Genomic DNA, 18,238 nt, shown 5'->3' on the forward strand with positions numbered 1-18,238 from the left:
TTATTGTAGATATCATTAAGAGAACCATGGTGAAAAAGCCTCCCTGAACGCCTTGGACAAGAGAGACCATGCAATCTGAAAGAATCCATCTCTTTTCTACACGGGTATCTGTGTTCAAAGTAAAATAAGTAAAATTGTCTTTTAACAACTTGTTAATATAATATTTTTAAGTTAAAAAAGTACCCAAATTGTGTATTATAATCACCGAGATAGGTTTAACTAGAAGAAGTCTGTTATGTTATCATGAGGCATTTAAAACAAAATTAATAATAAATCTAATAGTATAAACAAATAAATAATATTTTTAAATTTTAATTTTGTCCATGTCCAGATCAAATTTTATGGAATTTGCCATAGCAAATACGACGACGGTATAACTTTATTTTATAAATATAACTATTTATATTTTTTAATTATGTTTGTTTTACCATTTATACTAACATTATTTAATCAATGCTATCAATGTTTATGTAATTATTTCTAATTTATTAATTTAACGGCCATGTCTTTTAAAATTTGAAATGTGCCATAGACATTCAACCTTCTAGGTAATTTTGTCACTTTTGATGGTGAGTGAATTCAGGATTTGTGCTTCAGTTGTAACAGACATGAATATTTTGGAGAATATTATGGGTCAATCTTGCTATTTATGATTTGATATTGAATATTCGGTGTTTAATATTTATTTAATTCACTATTCCTTCTATAATTATTGTATAAAAGTGATTTTTAACAGTAAAATTCATATCTGAAATATCAGTATTTTAAATCACGTATTTGTGGCCATTTATTCGTATGTTTTATTGTAATGCATTGATACTTCAATTATAGTTAAGTACTACAATGGATATTGATGTTAGTAAGGAAAATATACAGCCGCTAAGAGGTGGAAGAAACCTTGTGCAATTAGGAACTGCATTGCAAGCTCAGTCAGATGTTGATGCCCAAAGGCAACTGCAGTTGCAAAAAGAGTAAGTTACTGTGTTCTAATATAATTTCTAATAGTAAATATAAATATTCTTAATATAATTTTAAAACATATTATAAAATTCTTCATCAGTATTAGATTGTGACTAGTCTTGCTAAAAAATCTCAAAAATTTTAAGTCAGCCTTCTATCTTTGTAGAGAACATGAAGCAGCTATCAGACAATATCAAGGTTCAGATCCCTTGGATCCATGGTTTAACTATATCCAATGGGTTGAACAGTCATATCCAAAACATGGCCATGAAGGCAATATAGATAAATTAATAAAGGACTGTTTACAATTATTTGAAAAAGATGAGAAATATTTTCAAGATAGGAGACTTGTCAAGTTGTGGATAAAATATGTAAGTAGAACAATAAGTACTTGAATTTTTATATTTGTATTTTAATCGGGTTTTGGATATAAACAATGTTATTTTTTAATTCCCCCAACTTTATACAGGGGAAATTGTAGCTTACAATGTTTTAAATAAATACCTACATTGCTATACATGTTAATATATTAATATTCATCATTAACTTTTTGAACAAGTTTATTATTTCTTATCAAAATTATTTTTCATTTATAGATTTTAGAATAATGTTATAAGCAAAAAACATTTTTTTATTTATAAATAAGTTCATCATGAGATCAACTTCAAAAGCAAAACTTGATGCAAGTTTTGTTGTAATTTTGTAAGCAGTGAAATTCTTTAAGAATTAAATTTTAATTAAATAATTTTAGGTGGACTGTCTCTCAAATCCACTTGAAATATATCAAAGATTATACAATACGGGTATTGGTATAGAATGCTCAGAGTTTTACCGAGCCTGGGCTTGTTACTGTGAGGAGTCTGGAGACTATAAAAAAGCAAATCAAGTATACATGCTTGGCCTTCAGGCTAAGGCCCAACCATTAGATGAACTAGAACAAGCACATATGTAAGTTGAAACACATAGATTCATCCAGATTTCCTTTATAAATTTATTTTCTGCAATATTTGTATTTTCTATATAATCTAATAATGTATTTCAATACTAAAGATAATTTCTTATCTACTAATTCATAAATCTTACATACTTTAAGATTTTATCTGTATTTGAAGGCAAAAGAATATGGACCTACATTTTATTTTATAAAGTTGCAAAATACTAATAAGATTTTATTTTAGGAATTTTCAACTGTATTTTGCACAGAGGATGCTACATGATGATTCACCAACTAAAAGAAAGGCGGCTTCAGCATTAGCTGAAACAAGAATGGCTCTAACATCACTAAAATCCTTTAAAAGACGTAACATTGCTAATGTACCTGTTCAAAGAGTTGGTGACAGCATCAAAAGCACTATGCCTGGTGTAATACGACAGCAAGGAATAGACAATAGGTTGCCAAATTCGAACATCATGGTCAATGTTTATGAGGTAAAAAACATTATAACTAAGCATTAAATTTTTACTAATTTATGTTCAATATGTCCACATTTATTGCATATGCAGATGTGTTTTAGTTTTAATCACTTAAGCCCGTGTCTAAGAGCCATGACTTTATGTTGTTTGGAATGTTTTATATAAAACTATTAAATTTTGTAAACATGAGGTACCTATATTCTTTTATTATTTAATGTAGGATGCAAATTGATTGCCTGTGTACTTTGAAATAGGATTTCAATTTATCTACAAACAGGTTAAACTATTGATTTTTCTGTCTGCTATAAATGTTTGTTTTATTATTAATTTTTATTAGGATGCCCCATCAACTTCAAGAGGTGTTGTGCCCACTTCAGAAGACCCTGGACCTACCTCATTAGTGCAAGCCTATAGCAATGTAGAGAATGAAAAGGAAGTTGGTATATGGACAAATCCAAAAACAAAAATGGTTCATTCTAATGTTGTTCCACATCAACCTTTACCTTTTACTCGTAAGTTCACAATTTTATATATATTATTTACAAATTACATCTGTAATTATAATCATCAATGATAATTAATGAATCAGAGACACCCCCTTATATACAAAATAAAGATATTGAAGAAACACAAAAAGAAATATTCATCTGCTTGGTGGTAGGGCTTTGTTCAAGCCTGTTTGGGTAGGTACAGCCCACTCCTCAGATATTCAACTGCTAAACAGCAATACTTAGTCTTGTTGAGTTCTGGTTAGAATCGAAAGTGTAACTGCAGGCATAAGGCAGCTCAACTCCTGAGGTTAGCCATGCGTCGGTGTAAGGGATGGCTAATATTTCCTGCATTGCCAATGTTAATAGGCGGTGGTGACCACTAACCATAAGGTAGCTCATTTGCCTGTTTCCTTTTACATGATAAAAAAAATATGTTCGTGACTACATTTTAGTCAATATACTTAAGAAATAACAATTGCTCCTGATAAATTATTAAATGCGAAACTGGAAGATTCCAAAATTATATTCATACATACATACAAGTTAATTTCTCATTAACGCTGGTGGGCTACCTGGTTAGAACCAAGTACAAAGAACAGTTAAAGCAATTTCTGATCAAATATTTAGTGTTATCTATAAAATCTATAATTATTGTAATAGCAACATAATTGTACAATGTACTAGTTTACTACTACTGTACTGGTACTCTTTAAAATAGTAATATTTAAAAATTCATGTATTATCTAAAAATTTATGTATTCCTTCCTTTCCCATATTAAACCAATTTACTATTTCAAAGGGTTGAAGTAATAAATTAGCTTAGTATCAATAATTATATTATTGAGATTATAAGGGAAAAATTTGTATATTTATATAATAAAATGTTTTTTTTGCAAAATTTAGAATCATTGGAAACATCTTTACCTGAATTGGTGTCTTTTCAAGATGTTATATGGTACTCGGTGGTGACATGACTGCTGGTTACTAGTTTAATGTTAAACAATAAAAAGACACAATGTATTGAATTTACTTTAAAGAGAGATTAGACATTAACAACAGAATTCATTTGGTGCTACATAGATTCTAATTTCCAATGGGGTCCTGATAATAACAGATAACTTTTTTGCAGCCTATGAAGATGTGGATGATGATTTAAAGCTTTCGTCAAACCATATGCCTTATTGTTTGGATGATTTGACATTTAATGTGCCTCTATGTGTACCTGATCCTGCAGACCCAACAAAAATACCTTGTTATAATAAAACACAGGTACTTTTTATTACATAACTATCTGATAAGAAATTTAGTCTTTAAATTTTTTGCTGTGAATGTATGTATATATATTTGATACATTAATTAATGTACTTTCTTCTTTTTAGGTCTATGTTAATGATAAAGAATACAGTTTAGAAGAAATTAGAGCAAGAAAATATAGTTTAAAAAAAGAAGTTAAAACAGAAAATGTTGATATGGTACAAAAAACCTATAAGAATATTAATGAAACACTTGCACAGTGTAGTGCCTTAGAGACATTAGCAAACTGTGCATTAGATACTGAACAAGATCATATGGCACAACTGATGCCATTATCTGTGCCTACATTACAAAATGTAACTAAAATTACAAGTATGCATTCACCCGGTGAACCAAAAGTATTAGTTAATTTAGATTCAAATGAAGTCAGTGAAATGGCTGTTAAGAAAAATGATGAAAGTGACAGACCTCATAATTCCGAAACTGATAAGGAAAATCAAATAGCTACACAAGGCACTCCCAATAATAATTTTAGAACTGAAAATACAAACTACGCCAGAAATAATTTAATGGAGGAGTTTAATCGAAGTCTTATGAGTAATCTTCTAGGAGACTCAGTTACAGTAAACACTAAAGAAGCACGTTGGGAGTTGAGGAATATTTTTAATGATAATGGTGAGTTTTTGTGATAATTCCATGAAATGTTTAACAATATGGTAATGGGTTGAATTTCAAATAAATTTTGTTACTTTAGCAGAACCATCAATAATGCAGCCAGTTGTTCAACAATTTGAAGTACCTAAATTTGACATCCACGAAGATAGATCTATGACAATGGCCATTAATACAAAAAAAAATTATGAGATGACTGGTATCAGAAGTTTTCCTGAAGACAAAGAGAATGCAAATAAGTTTAATGCTCCACCACCAGTAGCAACTCAACAAGTAATACTTGATATGATATTATAGTATGTACTGAAATATAAACATTTAAATAACAATCTAATCTTTTTTGCAGGTTAATAAAACAGCATATTATGAAGAGCCTTCTTGCACTCAAATATTCAATTTTAACATAAAAGACGCAAGTACACCAAATATGTCACAATTTAAAAAACCTTCCAGTTCCATTGACCAGTCAAGTAAATTTACTTCAGTGCCTAAATTTGCAATTGATGAAAGTGTTATAGAACAACCTGATCAAGGGAATAGCAAAAGAGATGAATGCTCCAGACAAACAACAGACCAACATGCTACTGTAGACAATCAAGGAGGTGGACTTTCGGTTATCATGGAAGCAACAAGGGAATACAATAGGTTAGTATTCAATTAAAAAAAATCTTCAATGTAGTCTTTTTCATTTTCTATACATAAACATATATATATTTTTAAAATAATATAGTTGTTTTAGTTAAATATTATATTTTGCAGTAAATCAGGCTCAAGTTCATCTGGTCAGTCGAGAACAAATTTTACTGGTTATACAACAAATTTTGATTCTATTTACAATAATCATGATCCAAATCAACCAAATACTGCATCAAAAAGAAATTCAATAACAGCTCAAGCAAGATTACCGAATGGACAATTTGCTAGATCATATCAGCAAAAGAGAGATCAAACCGATAGTAAAGTGGCTAATACGCCGTCCACTTCAGTGCCTTATCATTCTCATGATCATCAATATCAAAAACCTTTACCGACAAACTACAGTGGATATTCTCCACAGAGATCTCTACATAGTCATTATCAACAAAACTATAACTATCAACAAGGATATTCCAATAATCATTTAATGGCTCATCAGCCACCTCAAGGCTATGGGAGCCCAAATCCTAATGCTTATCATAGTCCTCAACATCCTAGTGTACAAAGTTCCCATGATATGAATCCATCTGTCCCTGCAGGCTTTCAAAGCCCCACATATTCCAACCAAATGGTGTATCACCAATCTCCAGTTACTAGTCCTGGTCATGCTCTAATGAGCCCTCAACAAGGGTATGCAAACCGTCAGGAATATCACTATCAAAGTCAAGCTGAACGGCATGTTTATGCTAACCAACAACAACAACAACAACACCAGCATCAGCCTAATCCGACGATATTTCAAAGTCCTCCACATCAGACCCAGTACCAAAATTCAATATACTACCAGAGAACTAATCAAGTATCAGCTCCAAATCAAGTATACAATCAACAAAACTATCATAATGTTCAAAACCAGTATAATAATCCCAATATGTATGCAAACACTAATCAAAACACGAGTAATTCAAACTACAGTAATGCTACTCATAGCCCATATAGACAAGCTTCTAAACAAACCGTAGAAAATAATCAATTGCCATATGGAAATACGATTTCAAATAATCAGCCATTTCAAATTTATCAGAGCCCACAGCCTTCTCAAAGTAATTACCGAAATAACGCAGTGCAAGATAGTATGGTTCAAAATCCTTATGCTGAACAAATTAGACAAGAATCCGCCGACATATCTATGAAATGTCAAGATCAAGGGGAAAGTGATAAAAGTTCAATGAATGGATCCAGTAACCAATCTCAGAAAACATCACAGCATAAGAGTCCAAACAGTTCAGTATTAAGAAATGTTAGGCATGATCAGCCTAATGTTAAAGTAGAGCAGAAATCTCCTGATATAGGATTCTCTAATCAGTTCCTCAATTTTATATCTAACAGAAATGAACCCAAAGACAATGCTAATACACCAAAATTTACTAACAGTCCCAGTATATCTCAGAAAATGCATAAAAATTTGTATGTGTCAAGTCCTGAACAAGCTCAAGTTCCGCCATCTTCAGGCCTCTCTGATACTGATAGCAAAGATGGGTTGACAGCACAAACTGCTACACCTATTCAATCTGCAAAAATATCGCATTCTATTGAAAAACAGAAAGATATCTCCAAAAGACAGTTGGATTTCGAGCATAGGGTTGAAATTCAGTCTGAGGATAGCAGAGATTCTGTAGGAAAAGAAAGTAGAATTTCCTCTATATATTCACGACAATCTGATTTTCAATCAGATGGATATGGGATGGATGTTGATAGCGAAAATTCTATGGAGTGTAGTGCTTTTAAATCTTCTCATTCAATATCTTTAGTGGAAACCAGTGATATACCTAGACCAGCTGATATCGAATTCCCAAAAGTTATTGATCCATTTAATAAAAAAATGTTAGCTTCATTGTTAGAGTATGTGAAATTTCCAAATAAAACACACGCCGATGGCTATGTAGAAGTAAGATCTATACCGAAAGTACAACAAGCGACTGTTATGCGGGTTGGAAGTTCAAAATTTTCAGTTGAAAAACAATTAGGTAAAGGAAATTATGGAGCAGTATTTTTATGCTTAGATATTCATAACAATAAATCAGTTGCTGTTAAATTTCAAAAACCAAGTCGACCATGGGAATTCTATATTTGTCAAGAGATAAAAGCTAGGATAAAGGATCCTTTCATGGTAATATTCAAACTGTTGTATGCATCGAATTTTTAATTACCTTTGAAGTTTCTACATACAAATGTTTTTTTTTTTCATAGCTTCCAGGTTATATGGACATAACAACAGCTTTCTTAGGAGAAAATGCCAGTTTATTTGTATCAGAGTATTCACGATATGGCTCTCTGTTGGATGTTGCAAACAAAGTCAGGATTGCTACTTCTAAATGTATAAATGAGTTTATTGTTATATTATTAACATCAGAAATGCTCTCAATAGTACACTACTTACACAAAGCGCAAATTATACATGCTGATATCAAACCAGATAACTTTTTGTTAATGAAAATGTAAGATTTATTTTTCATATTAGAAGTTCAGTTTAAATTAATGAATATATAACTAACGTTTTTTATTTTTGTTTATAGACCAACACAGGAATGGCGAACACCATCTTTACAATTGATAGATCTAGGATGTGCAATAGATATGTCTTTATTCCCAGAAGGTACTACATTTAGAGAAGTAAGTATTTTTAGTCTCATATTGAATAATAAGTTTTTCATATAATCAATTTGAAATGTGGTAGCAATTCTTAATAAATATGTTATTTATTACATTATTTTTAGTTAATTTCTACGGAAGGGTTTACTTGTACTGAAATGAGAGAAGGAAAACCTTGGACATACCAAACAGACTTGTACTGCCTTGCCGGTACAATACATGTTATTCTAATGGGTAGCTACATGAAAGTAGCAAACCGATTGGGGCAGTGGAATATTGACAAAAAATTACCCCGGTAAATATTTTGTATTAGAAAGATAGAATATTAATAACATAAAAAGTTTGGATAGATAGGTGGATGTTTGCTGGTTATTTAATCACATGTTTGAAATATGATATTAATTTTTGTATGGCCACTTATTACGATTACACGCAGGCAGAATCTAGTAGTTTATATCTTAATCAGATATTTATACCAAAATTAAATTGTGTAAATGTACTTGTCATTCTAAACTTTAGTAAGTATGTATGTTATTGTGCTTCAAAATATAAGAAAAAAATCATCAATAAATGTAAGAAAATTGAGTTAAAAACCGTAGTATTTATCTTTTCAATCAAAGTACACATAAAATTATTATGAGAGTGTATTTAATAAAAATGCACTATTAATTTATTACCATTTTTGTCCTTAAAAGTTATCATTGTGAATGTTTATTTAATGTATTATTATATTCCAGGTATATGAAAAATAGCTTATGGGACAAAATTTTTACCACCCTCTTAAATGTGCCCGACTGCAATAATTTACCTGACCTAATGGATCTCAAAAATGAAGTGGACAGTGTTTTGAATGAAATTGACAGTCTTGGTTCTCAGCTCCGTAATTTTGCTAATGTGCTTAAATCTAGGTAAACTAAGACGGCCCAACTGTATTTATTGCATTTAGATATTATTGTGACTGTAAAAAATATGATTGTATGGATAATAATTACAATTAAGTTAATGAATTTCAGTAGTCATCTGTCAGGTTCGAACAGTTCCAAAAACCTATTTGTAAAATCAGATATCACTTTACGATAATCTTGTTGTGTTTAATTAAAAATGTGATATGTAATTTAGCTTTTTTGTTAGTAAATATAAAAAATGGCTTAGCATATCTTGTTAGCTTAATGTTGAAACTTCACTTAGGTTTCATTTATTTTTGTACAACATATAAGACTTGCACTTCATTTTTTTTGTTCAAACTGTAATAAATAATTACGTGGTTATAAATTTATTTTTTTATTTTATAGCCATTTAAAAACTCATACTTATCAAAATCATATTTTTGAGTCTAATTTATTAATTACAATAGAAAAGTACTCGAAAATATAGTTTGCTTGAGTACATACATAAACACAGAAATTTATGTTTCTAGTGGTCAAAGATAATCTCTTTCACGACGGAATAATAGTGAATGTAATACCGGCTTAATACTTTTATTTTCTTTAAAAAATAATTAGACATTTACCAAGTACAAAATCAGAAATCTGTTACTAATGATTAATGTAAAAATTACACATTCAGAAAATATGCTAAAAGAAATTTACGTAACTAGTAAATGTCCATTATTTATCCTTATCAAAACAAATTGCATACCTAATCATTTTTTACCATATTTATATATCGCATCAACAATGGCCTACGAGCAGGGATGCTATGGATATATGTAAAATTTTGAATCCAGATATAGATAACGGTGTTGCAGAAATATAACTTTGCTATCGATAGCACAAAAACTATCTTTGTTCAATTTTAGGTTAAAAGTAATGGTTTTTGCTATACTATCGATTGTATAAATAGTATTGTTCATGGGTAACTAATTAACTATCGATAGTATTAACACGTGACAATACTATCTATAGTCTATCGATACTATCGCTAACACCTTAACTATCGATATGCACTAATAAATACGGATATATGAATTACTAGTTCTTGTCCGCGACTTCTCTGGCGTTTTAGAGGTTGGTCGTCTGGTGTTAAGCATAAAAGTATTGTTCTACTATGTTCTTCCTTAGAGTTCAAGTTTCCTTCATACCAAATTTCATAATTGAAAAAGCAACAGACAGAGTTACTTTGGAATTTAGTATTGATAATTTACCTGTTAAATGTACTTATAGTTGTTTTGGATAGTTTCAGTTTTGAATATTAGATTATTTATAAAAGATAAAATTACAAGGTAACGGTTAGACTTTATTTATAACTATTGTTTGGTAATAGATATAATCAAAGAAAAAAACAGCCTTATAAAACAATTGGTATAAGTATAGCTCTATGCAAAAAGAAGTTATAAATGTTTCTATTGGGTTCGATTATAATTTTGGATATTTGAAGTTTTCGGTTTTGATTACAAAGCTCCATAACTTCTCTGGTACGAGTTAACCAGGCATGTGTAATTAGATATGATAAGTACGATGTGGTATTGTTGAGCCCTCTTTGAATGCGTTTTTTTGTTTAATTTTAGTGATGGGTTATAATTGCTGTGTAATTTTATTTTAATACCGTTATAGCGGGATCCTGCTTATATTTTTGGCTTATAATCTCGGTCGAATATTGAGAGAACCCGCGGGACTGGCGGGTTTACAGAAAAGTGTGAATAATCGCATTGCCCCTTTGCTAAATTTTCAATATGAGAATATTGATATGATTAGAAATTATAGTCAATATTTAATTTTTGTATTACATTTATATCCGCGTCTACGGTTATGAGTAAAGCGCATAATATATAAACTTTAAGCTACCGCTAAAAATGCTGGTGATAGTGGGGGGAAGTAGAATTTAATTAAATAATATTAAGTGCTATTGGCTTACAAATCAAAAAGAAATAGATTAATATTAAAAAAAGTAAACAATATAAAAATTAAAGAAAGTTAGGACACTCTCTCATGCTCTTTCCGGGTGGATGCTTTCATGGTCTTTATCTTTGTCTTACGAGTATTAATAAACCACTTAAATACACTAGAAAAAAAATAAAAACTAAAAGGCAATTTAATCTTATAAAATATTTTATTTTTCATATAAACTTAACTTACTGGTTTTTCTAATCTCATCTTTTTTCTTTCTTTGTATTCTTGTACATTGTCAAATTTTCTCTTAAATAACAGTTTAATAGGATTATGCTCATAAATTATATCAGATTCCATTTTTTGATTTTCAAATACTTCAAGCTCTCTAATTAAGTTGATAAAGATGTTTTCACTTTCAGTTGTGACCTTATATTCAAAGATTTTAGAATTAATACCATCATAAACAAATAAGGATAAATTGTGGAATTTGATAGAAACAGGGAAATATTTAAATGGAAGCTCCAAGACAAGGTTATGTGTGAATTCCTTATTGACGGACTTTAAATTGTAAACCAGTATCTTCATGTAAGAATGAACTGTAAGAGCAATGAGGCTGGAAAATTTATTTAACTGTGTAATTGTGTAATCCACAATAGGTAAACTATTAATTACAATGCCTTCTTCATCCATTGATTGACTAAACTTGTGTTTTAGGTCATTGTTGTTTTTAATGTCAATGTAAGTATCTATAGTATGATGAAGTTTTCCATTGGTATAATCCCAAATTTTGATGTTTCCATCACCTGAGGCACTTGTTAAATATTCAGTGGCATGAGGCAAGAGTTCTATGTGCATGACGAATTCCTTATGTCCCAAACAGAATGTTTGAATATTATATGCATTAGGAAAGCAAGATACTCTTATCTTTTCATCTCTGTCAGATGTTATGATATATTTGCCATCATTAGTTTGCAAAATATTTAATAAAAGACTCAAATGTCCAAGAATTTTAGTTCCTTTGTCTTCTTTATGTATTTCAAATAATAAAACATCGCCTGTTTTGTCTGCTACTAATATTTTTTTGCTGGAAATGTCGAATCTAATTTTACTTGTACTTCGTGGTAATATAAAGGTTTCAACTTGTTTTAGGTTAGGCAAATCGTATATTATTATCTTTTTAGACAATAACACGCCTAATAATTTTTTATCCGGCGAGATATTAATGTCCACTACAAAATCTTCTTCATGTGGTTTTGAATCTGATTTAAACTCAAGAAACGCATGTTTTGAATCATTGTATAATTCGATATACTGCCCCTTTGAAACTGCTATGATTCCATCACTTACTGCCATTAAAGACATATTTCTGTTGGCATAATTGTGATTTTCTGTTATGATATGATTTTCTGAAACTCGCTTGTACCACGGAAATATAACCTATAATATTTTTTAAATAACCTCATTCTATTGTACATTAAATGTCAACTTAAATAAATACTGTCTAGTGTCTGACGTCTGTCATTATTTATTTCAATATCAATGTCATGTCAATCGAAAATTAAGGTTCTTAAAGATTTAAAAAAAAATTATTGGCAAATCGTAAACGTATAAAAATTACTATTATTTTCATTTTTTTCAAGTATTTCTCCTTGGTGGTATAAGATTCCTTGCATTGTTTAGTTCAGTTTGAATTGATAGTTATGTACGTATATTAGATACGTAATTATTAACCTATCAACTAAAGTAAGAGCTTTAGCCTTGTGATTTCTTGTTATTTTTTCTCAATCAAAATGATAAACTATAATAGAATCCTGTACAATTTAGTTTAGTTAATAAAAAGGGTATAAAACAAGACAATGAATTAAAATAAATATATAGTTATTTATTAAGTAGGTATATCTGATTAAGAATTTTATTTATTATTAGTATTTTACTGTAACTCGGATACACAATAGGAAAATCATCAATGTCATCGATGTATGACATGTCATCTGTTTAATGTCAAAATACAGATTTCGACATTCATGAGTTAAAATAGATAGATTCATAATTAATTAACTGAAAGTTATTGGCTAATGAATTGCTATTTACTACAGTTAATATAATAAAAGAAACATAAAATTTGTTTTGTTCCAAAATCATTTGAATGTCCGTTAATTAGTATTAGCGACTTAACGGGATACAAAATAAAATTCCAGCAGTAATTGATCGCGATAAAGATTTTTAGAAAGAGGGAAAGGTATAATTTGTTTTTAAAAAAACCATGGCAACTATGATTACCTCATGGAACCCTGACAAGAAGCACAGCGACGTAGAAAGGTATATATATATCTATACGTTGTACCATGTAAATAACAAAAAAGGCTAAATACTAATTTTATCTAAAAGTTTAGATTATTGCTAACTGTTGCTTTATAATATATATGTAATTTTAGCATATAGAGTATATATGCGATATCAGATATCTCTTTATAATATATCTCATGCTTGGCAGTGAAGATTCACATAGTGAGTAGAATTATTGTGTTGGATAAAATATTGTCACATTTGTATCCTCCAAACCTATTTTTATATTTCTTTAAAACCTTGGTTTTATACTTTCAGGTGGATTTGCATTTATCCGGCTTACTTAAATAATAAGAAAACTCTTGCCCAGGGCCGCAGGCTACCGAAAGATATATGTGTTGAAAATCCTACTCATCAGGAGATAAGAGATGTTTTATTTCCTACTGGATTACGTATCGGTGTTGAAAATAAGCTCTATCCACGTGAGCGCAGTAAGGTACTATTTTTTGGAATTAATAAATATAACTTATGACAAAACATAAACCACAAAGCTATGGTTTTTTTAATAAAAACATTAGTTTATTTTACCAATTGCCATTTTTAAATCAAGTAAAATATTGAAGATTACCTTAAAAACATTTTTTTCAGGAAATGTTGCACAGAGGTCGTATTCGGGTAGAATTAAAAAGCGATGATGGAACTCCACTAAAAGCAGAATTTCCCACTAGGGAATCTGTAATGAAGTATATTGTTGAAGCTATACCAAAGTTGAAGACTCGTCAAAATAGGTATGTTATAAATTCTTTGAGTATTATGAAGGATTAAAACTGGTAGAATTGATATTGTTAATGAATTTATATAATCATACTTATCATGTTATTTGTCAAGAATTTTGGAAATGTAAAGGATATATGTATTTGTAATCTCTCTGATTGTAAGCCTCATAATCGCTTAACCCTTAGCTCTTATGAAGCATAGCAAGCATAATTGAGAAAATAAAAGTATGTATTTTCTTTGAATTTAGTCTACAAGTATAACAATGAAGATTATTTAAATTTTGTATTGGATAGAGAACTTGGGTCAATGGGAAAAAAACAACAAGAATAAGAATTTGTGACATCAATATGTCACAAATTCTTATTCTTGTTGTTTTATTTTAAAAAGTAAGTAATTGATTTCTATGTAAAATTTTAACCATAATATAAATATATAAAAACTATATTGTTCTCTAAACATTTGACAGTCAGAAGTAAGTAAAAACCGATTTCATAAGCAATAGCCAATACTATAATATAATCTATAATACTGTAGTGGACAACTTCTTTAGGTTTTGTTAAAAGCAGTATTATCTATATCTATTCCATATAGATAATAATATTTATGACTTTTACTTTGTTGCAGACCTGCAGATCAACAACCTCAAGCAGTTCAACAAGGGAGTAATAAAGCTAAAGGAAAGAAAGGAAGGCGATAATTCTATGAACTGAAATTTGATTTTTAATAATAATAAAGTACTATTTCATTAACAATACAGTTTATATTTCATCAGACAAATTTAATAGTTAAATATCATAAATAGTAACTCCAGAATATTTAGGAGTGAATATGAATGACTTTTTCCTTTCTTTTGTTCTCACCATTAACATCCCTAGCTACACTGTAACCATCGAAAATCATTACAACCTTACCAAATGGAAAAGTTGAATTCGATGAAGAATAGGGTGTTATTGCTTTATCTGTTCTACGATTTTCTTTATTTTCCTCGGTATAAGAGCCATTTCTGCCAATGACTCGTTTATTACTGGAGTAATCGAAGATTTTTTCAGTAGATTCGGCGACTCGTATCGATGTGTTTTTCTCCTCGGTGTTATATTCTCGTAATCTTGAAGTAAATTCCGGTAAAAATATTGCGCTTTCTGTTTCGTTTCTTCGAATTTCGAATTCAGTATTTCTTTCGTATTTTGGAATGTTTCTTGAATCGTCTTCAATGGTTTCATTTGCCGAGAGAACAGTTTTTTTTGCTTTATCGGTTCCTCTATAAATCTTTGAATTTCGGGGATCTGTTCTGATTCTTCGTATTCCTCCACTGGATCTATGGCTACTTGTATTGTTTCGTGAATGGCTGTTGGAATTTTCTTCATCGTGTTGTATATCGAGTTCCCCTTGTCCGTCGATGGCAAGATATTCATTATTTCTTCGAACCCCGGTGATATGTCCTTCAAAGCTCCCGTTATATGAGGGGCCGCTTCTCTTACGGAATCTAGTATTGTTTCTCCAAAAGCCAGAGGAATCTCTTGTAAGTATTGAGGATATGTTCTTATTGTGTCTGATACGGTTGATGTTATCATTGGCAAAATTATAGGTTGGCGTGGTGGTAATAATGACAGAGCTGGAAGTCTCATTCTCGACTTCAGTGGTAGAAGGCGCGGGAAATGTCTTTTCTTTCGGATCAGATCTGTTCTCTGAATCATGTTTACTGATGCATGTGCACGGTCTTTCGCCACTGTCCTCGGTAATAAATTGATTTCTCTTGTATTTGTATTTTCTTGTGTCATAGGTTTCGCTCGAACCTGAACTGAGAATATTGTCAAATAACATCCCAATATTTCTAAGTAAAGGTATATACTTAGTATGTTTTTCATCTTGATGAATTTCTCTTTTTGAGGTTAGTTTTTTACGTTTGTTTCGGGGTCTTTGTAAATGTTTTAATTTCTTGGGGTTTGTAGGTGATTTTATTTGAAATGTTTTTTTATACTTTAAAGAAGATATCTTCTTGCCTTGTGGTATATTATCTGCAAAATAGAATAATACCAATATTACTATTCATAAGTATCATAAATTAAGGAAGAACTTTAGCTGTTAAAAAACGATTAGTCTGACATCAAAATAATAAAATTATACTTACGCGATTTAAAGATGTTTTCAGGTGGTTGGGTTGCTTTTTCTGCGGCAATAACGTCGTTGAGTGAAAAAGGTTTTGCATCTAGGTCTGCAATAACGTAAACAAAAATGATATAGTGCACTGCTACATAAGTTACAATATTAATTTAAGAACCTGTATCTCACTACGAAAATAACGGAAAAAAGGATACATATCAATTATGTTTTTAGTGGTAACTGGGTATCTATGACAAAATGTTTTTAATAAATAATTTATTTTATAAAAATAAAATTACTATTTTTATATGTTACATAATATAAAAATATTGATAAGCAAGTATAACAACTGGAGAACTAAAACATTTAAAATCTTCCTTTTATTTTTTACGCGTCATGTTTGCCCTAAAAGTGCGCAAGGCACAAGATTTTAAGTTTAATAATGTCACTCACAGTATACAGAAAGATATATCTTTAATTAACATTGAACATTTATGATTATTATTAAAAATGAACAATGTCTACTTACAAGGTGTAAGAACACTACTAATACAAATGTAATAATATAATATTCTTATTTCCATTTTCTACCATTTTCAAATAAGTTTAGTTACTGACTATAGGAAGTTAATTTGAAATGTGTTTTGTTTTGAGTGTGCTAAATGTTTTTATATTATTCAGTGATATGTCTTACGAAGCAAATTCAAGCACGTTTTGATATTTTCAAATACGTTTAAGTTCTGCGAATGTATTTATTGGGATTTCGTTTTCAAACAATTAGTCACTCATCTATACGAGTACATTCTTGTTATAAAATTGCTATGTAAAATATAGAAATAATAGTACAAATTTCGTCAGTTTTTTTATTAATTTACTGTGTTTCCATTAAAATTTATTTTTTTCGAAAAGCAATATACATATCTATAAATATCGCTTACGAGGTGATTTTGGGGTAACGCTGCTAAAATAAATTATTTAAAAAACTTAACTAGGCTTTTATTTTGATCGAACATGTTTAAACAGACTTTGTTTATATATATAGACATAACTCTTATGAAATATTTATAATCGTAAATAATCATTTGATAGCAATAATATGGAATAAAATAATTCTTTAACTAAATTTAACTTAATAATTTTAATAAGTATTATCTATGTATGTATTTGTTATAATACATAAAAATTGAAGTCCATGAGGAAAAGAGTTTGTAAAATTAAACTAAGAATTGAGCCGATACAATTATTCTTGAGCGTAGCTTCAAATTTAGCATTTGATATAAACGTAGTTGGTAGAGATAGATAGGCAGTTTGAGTCAGAATATAAGGCTTAATATTTCGAGTGAGTGTTGGCCGGTATGTGATCTGAACAATTTGCCAGTAATCCCAGCTCGATTTCCGAGGCAATATGTAAGGTACCGAACTCGAATTTGAGATGTGAATAGGCAAGAATGAAAATAGTTACGAAAGCAATAATGCGACCTGTTTATAGGCTTTTTCAGGAAAATTATGCCAAATTAATATTTATTTCAGAAAGCAAAAAGGTAATTAATCCACCAGGAAAAAGCTTTTCAGTCAATCACCTCTAGAAAACTCTGACTTATAACTATCGCGTAACACAAACATCGGTAAAATGTCGATATATTGGTATATTTTATGATTGACAAACATTTACCATGAGCGGAGATCAAACCTGCTACCAATAAAATAATTGACAGTAAAACGGTGTACAGTTAACAAAACGCGTCGTAAGAAATGTATTTTTTTTTTTATCTTTTTACGTCGTGTATAAAATTATTAGCTACATCACTACAAAGTCTTTAAAATCATAAACATCACGTTTCAAATTATTATTAGTATTTATCGGAACCATATCAATCCTTGTCTAAATTGGGTGATACTAATAAATATGCTAATGTTGGCGCCTTAAAGATTTTCACGAGTCTTTATTTTGCAGGTAATCGAGAGAATGAATTAATTTTGGTTTGGCTTATCCCGGGTCTGATGCTTTATATGTATGTATATAGATGCCGTTAGATGATTTTTTATTTTTACTTCGAAAAGAATTTTTTGTTGAATGAGTTTGGTAGATTAACTTACATTTCAAATCTCAGATTAAAGCAATGAGTATCGTGTATAAGATTTTATCGTATCCAATCACTAACTAAATAA

The 18,238-nt window shown here is 29.9% G+C and overlaps 4 protein-coding genes across 5 annotated transcripts; 2 read left to right on the forward strand and 2 right to left on the reverse strand.

The window, feature by feature from the left end:
* Window positions 1-579: 579 nt before the first annotated feature.
* Window positions 580-9,344, forward strand: LOC125065203 (mitotic checkpoint serine/threonine-protein kinase BUB1 beta-like). 2 transcript variants are annotated; one of them, XM_047672705.1, is made up of 14 exons: window positions 580-971; window positions 1,127-1,331; window positions 1,712-1,908; window positions 2,139-2,388; window positions 2,711-2,885; window positions 3,994-4,133; window positions 4,244-4,793; window positions 4,873-5,063; window positions 5,137-5,435; window positions 5,550-7,596; window positions 7,677-7,924; window positions 8,003-8,099; window positions 8,204-8,373; window positions 8,816-9,344. In XM_047672705.1, the coding sequence occupies exons 1-14, from the start codon at window positions 844-846 to the stop codon at window positions 8,988-8,990; spliced, it is 4,872 nt and encodes a 1,623-aa protein (XP_047528661.1). In that variant the 5' UTR covers window positions 580-843; the 3' UTR covers window positions 8,991-9,344. The 2 variants fall into 2 exon arrangements, with proteins under 2 accessions (XP_047528661.1, XP_047528662.1); XM_047672706.1 differs by having other exon boundaries at window positions 4,876-5,063.
* Window positions 9,345-11,107: 1,763 nt separating this feature from the next.
* Window positions 11,108-12,396, reverse strand: LOC125065204 (tRNA (guanine-N(7)-)-methyltransferase non-catalytic subunit wuho). The gene has a single exon (XM_047672707.1). The coding sequence runs from the start codon at window positions 12,266-12,268 to the stop codon at window positions 11,144-11,146; it is 1,125 nt and encodes a 374-aa protein (XP_047528663.1). The 5' UTR covers window positions 12,269-12,396; the 3' UTR covers window positions 11,108-11,143.
* A 498-nt stretch (window positions 12,397-12,894) lies between these two features.
* LOC125065391 (signal recognition particle 19 kDa protein) lies at window positions 12,895-14,718 on the forward strand. Its single transcript, XM_047672961.1, has 4 exons — window positions 12,895-13,225; window positions 13,511-13,688; window positions 13,841-13,980; window positions 14,594-14,718. The coding sequence occupies exons 1-4, from the start codon at window positions 13,170-13,172 to the stop codon at window positions 14,664-14,666; spliced, it is 447 nt and encodes a 148-aa protein (XP_047528917.1). The 5' UTR covers window positions 12,895-13,169; the 3' UTR covers window positions 14,667-14,718.
* Window positions 14,719-14,785: 67 nt separating this feature from the next.
* On the reverse strand, window positions 14,786-16,703 carry LOC125065390. The gene is made up of 3 exons (XM_047672960.1): window positions 16,599-16,703; window positions 16,098-16,181; window positions 14,786-15,984 (listed from the first exon to the last, which is right to left on the reverse strand). Exons 1-3 carry the CDS (start codon window positions 16,651-16,653, stop codon window positions 14,786-14,788), a joined length of 1,338 nt encoding a protein of 445 aa, XP_047528916.1. The 5' UTR covers window positions 16,654-16,703.
* Between the last annotated feature and the right edge of the window lie 1,535 nt (window positions 16,704-18,238).

Source organism: Vanessa atalanta, chromosome 7, assembly GCF_905147765.1.
Source record: "Vanessa atalanta chromosome 7, ilVanAtal1.2, whole genome shotgun sequence".
Classification (NCBI taxonomy): domain Eukaryota; kingdom Metazoa; phylum Arthropoda; class Insecta; order Lepidoptera; family Nymphalidae; genus Vanessa; species Vanessa atalanta.